Below are 2,590 nucleotides of genomic sequence, written 5' to 3' on the forward strand. Positions count from 1 at the left end.
TTCCTGTGGAGAAAATCAGGGGGTGGAAACTGAGCAAGGAGCGCTTCCCTTGACCTTTCACAAATAGACCCCATTACACCTCCCAGAGAAAGGCATCAGTAGCAAAGGTCAGAACGAACCCGCCAAAGAGGGCCTTTCCCCGGAGCTGTCTGCCATTGGTTGAAAACAAAACCCCCACCAAATAAACAAATGGACCAAATATCGATAACTGCTGAAGCTCAGTGATGGTACCTGGCAGCTGACACTCTCTCGTTTGTATATGCTCAAAACTTTCCATTGTAAAAAGTAAATACACACACACAAGTGGGGTTGGAAGCACAAATCCCCAAGGTTCCTGCAGCTACTAGGGACAAACACCCATTACTCTCACATTGTGGCTTGGGTGGCATGCCTTTGCTTCCTTCCCCCTGTAGGTCACTGTTTCCCTTCCTGGTCCCAGCACCCTGGAATTGTCACAGGACCCAGTCCCAAGCATACCCGGTCTTTCTCCTGCTTTATAACCACCATCTGTCCATCCTCTCCCTGCACCTCTGTCTTGATGGGCTTGATATCCTGAGTGGGCGGCTGGCCAGGGAGGGTGTCCGGCAGCTGGAGGAAGAAAAGTTCTTCCTCCTTGGTGAGGCTCAGCTCCCTGAGCAGCTCTGCCACAGACATGTCCTTCGGGAGGGCCGGGGTCTTCCTGGCTGCTTTGGTTGGAACCGCCTTCATCTTGGCCTCCTCCTCCTCATCTCGTGGTTCCTCTTTCACTGCCCGGGATGATACAAATGGAAGGGCTATTGAGTGGCCACCCTCTATGTCAGCTCATTGTTCCCAGCCCTTTGCCCCCGTTTGTTCCATTGTCACTAAGCCAGGAAGCTGGAGGCAGACCCTGGTTACGGAGAGGTGCAAGAGACAGCATATATTCAAGAACTGCGTGACCTCTCTGAAAAGGGATATCTTAGGCTGGGCCCACTGATCCATGTCAACACGTGACTCCACCCAGAGGAAGAAGTCAGCGTCATTGTTCAGCTCAAGTATTTTTCAGCTGGAGTGGGAGAAGACCCGCTCATGGGCAGCAGTCTTGGAGACTCCTGCAAGGGAGTCCTGGGGGGCAGTCATGAAAGACATGAGAAGTTAACTGACATGGAATACCTTTCACAGCAGGGACATCAACCTCCATGTCTTCTTCCTTGGGACCAGCCAGCCAAGGCTTAACATCTGGTTCTTCATTCTCTTCCTTAAAAAGCCACCCCGAGTGAGCCAGCGGCAGCTGCACAGGCATGTTTCGAATGTCATTCCTCAGCCCAGGATCATCGATGAACTGCCAAAGAGTTGGGAGGAGTGGTCACACAACCTGCCAGCACACGTACCTGGATCACCATCCACCTTAGTCTTTTTCTAACCAAATATCCTTGCTGTTACTAGGATTCCATGACATCAGTGAGCTGCCCCTGACCTGGCTCCCCCAAAGCCCTTTTCCACAGCCACAAGGAAGCCCCTTTCCCCAGCCCCCTGGTACCTACATCATCCTTCTCCAGCATACGCAGGATCTGTTTTGTTTCTTCATCTGTCTCCCTCTTCTCTTTTTTGATGTTGATGATGTGAGAGGGTCCCACGTCTGACATATCCACTGTCTTATCCCAGCTCCCTGTGGGAAATCACCCAGTTCACTAGGGATAACTGAGGAAGAGGCCAAAAGCAAAGAAAACTAAGCTGGGAGCAGGAGAATTCCACTGCTCCTGCCCTTCTATTGGGCAGTCTGAACTACAACCCACTAATGATTTCTTCCTTATACCTTTTTTCTTCATCATTTCAGCTGGGCCCTGCTCAAAGATGGAGTGGGACTGGATCACTTCTGGGCGGCCCCGGCCCCGCCCATGCCCCTCTCGCTGTCGGTCTCTATCCCTTTCACGTTTCTCCTTCTTGACAGTTACTTCTTCCTTGGGTCTGGAAAACAGAATGGATCAAAGGAAATCACTCAGCCTGAGGAAACTGGCCTTATTCTCCCACACCACTTTGCTCCAACTGAGCAGGGAGTTTATGAGCCAATAAGCTTCCTTGATAAGGCAGGATCCTCAGTCTGCTTTACTTTAACCTTCCTGTCCAAAAAATGTAAAAAAAAAAAAAAAATTTTGTTTTTGCATTAACTGAAAGCAAGAAGGATGCAATGCAGAGGGACTTAAGGGAAAGTGTGAGACATCTTTGTTTAAACTAGTGGCTCTCAACTCTGGCTGTAAAAGAGAATCACTCCATTCCACTACAAACAAATTAAATCACAATTTCTAGAAATAAGTCACAGGCATCAGTTTTTTTTTTTTTTTAAACTTGCACATTAAAATCACCTGGGATGGTTGCGATCCCGTTGCCGGTCCCCGGTCCGGTACAGGGGCAACACTGAGGGTTGCGATCCGTTGCCGGACACGGAAAAAGACAAAAAAAGACAAAAAAAAAAAAAGAAAAAAAAAATCACCTGGGAGCCAGGGTTGAAAGTCACTAGTGAAAAGAACTAAAGACACAAATTTATTTATTTATTTATTTATTTATTTTTGTCTTTTTCGTGTCCGGCAACGGATCGCAACCCTCAGTGTCGCGCCCGTACCGGACAGGGACC

At 48.8% G+C, this 2,590-nt stretch overlaps 1 protein-coding gene across 1 annotated transcript in view; it reads right to left on the reverse strand.

Moving 5' to 3' along the window:
• The window catches only part of POLR3D (polymerase (RNA) III (DNA directed) polypeptide D, 44kDa), a gene marked incomplete at its 5' end in the record, with an annotated part of 3,228 nt that extends 1,302 nt beyond the window's left edge, over window positions 1-1,926 (reverse strand). Inside the window, 4 exons of the mRNA XM_008582052.1 lie at window positions 478-746; window positions 1,132-1,300; window positions 1,503-1,627; window positions 1,775-1,926. Of these exons, the coding sequence (XP_008580274.1) occupies window positions 478-746; window positions 1,132-1,300; window positions 1,503-1,627; window positions 1,775-1,926 (715 nt within the window). The remainder of the gene's footprint in view (window positions 1-477; window positions 747-1,131; window positions 1,301-1,502; window positions 1,628-1,774) is intronic.
• Between the last annotated feature and the right edge of the window lie 664 nt (window positions 1,927-2,590).

This window comes from Galeopterus variegatus, unplaced genomic scaffold (assembly GCF_000696425.1).
Source record: "Galeopterus variegatus unplaced genomic scaffold, G_variegatus-3.0.2 Scaffold2506, whole genome shotgun sequence".
Classification (NCBI taxonomy): domain Eukaryota; kingdom Metazoa; phylum Chordata; class Mammalia; order Dermoptera; family Cynocephalidae; genus Galeopterus; species Galeopterus variegatus.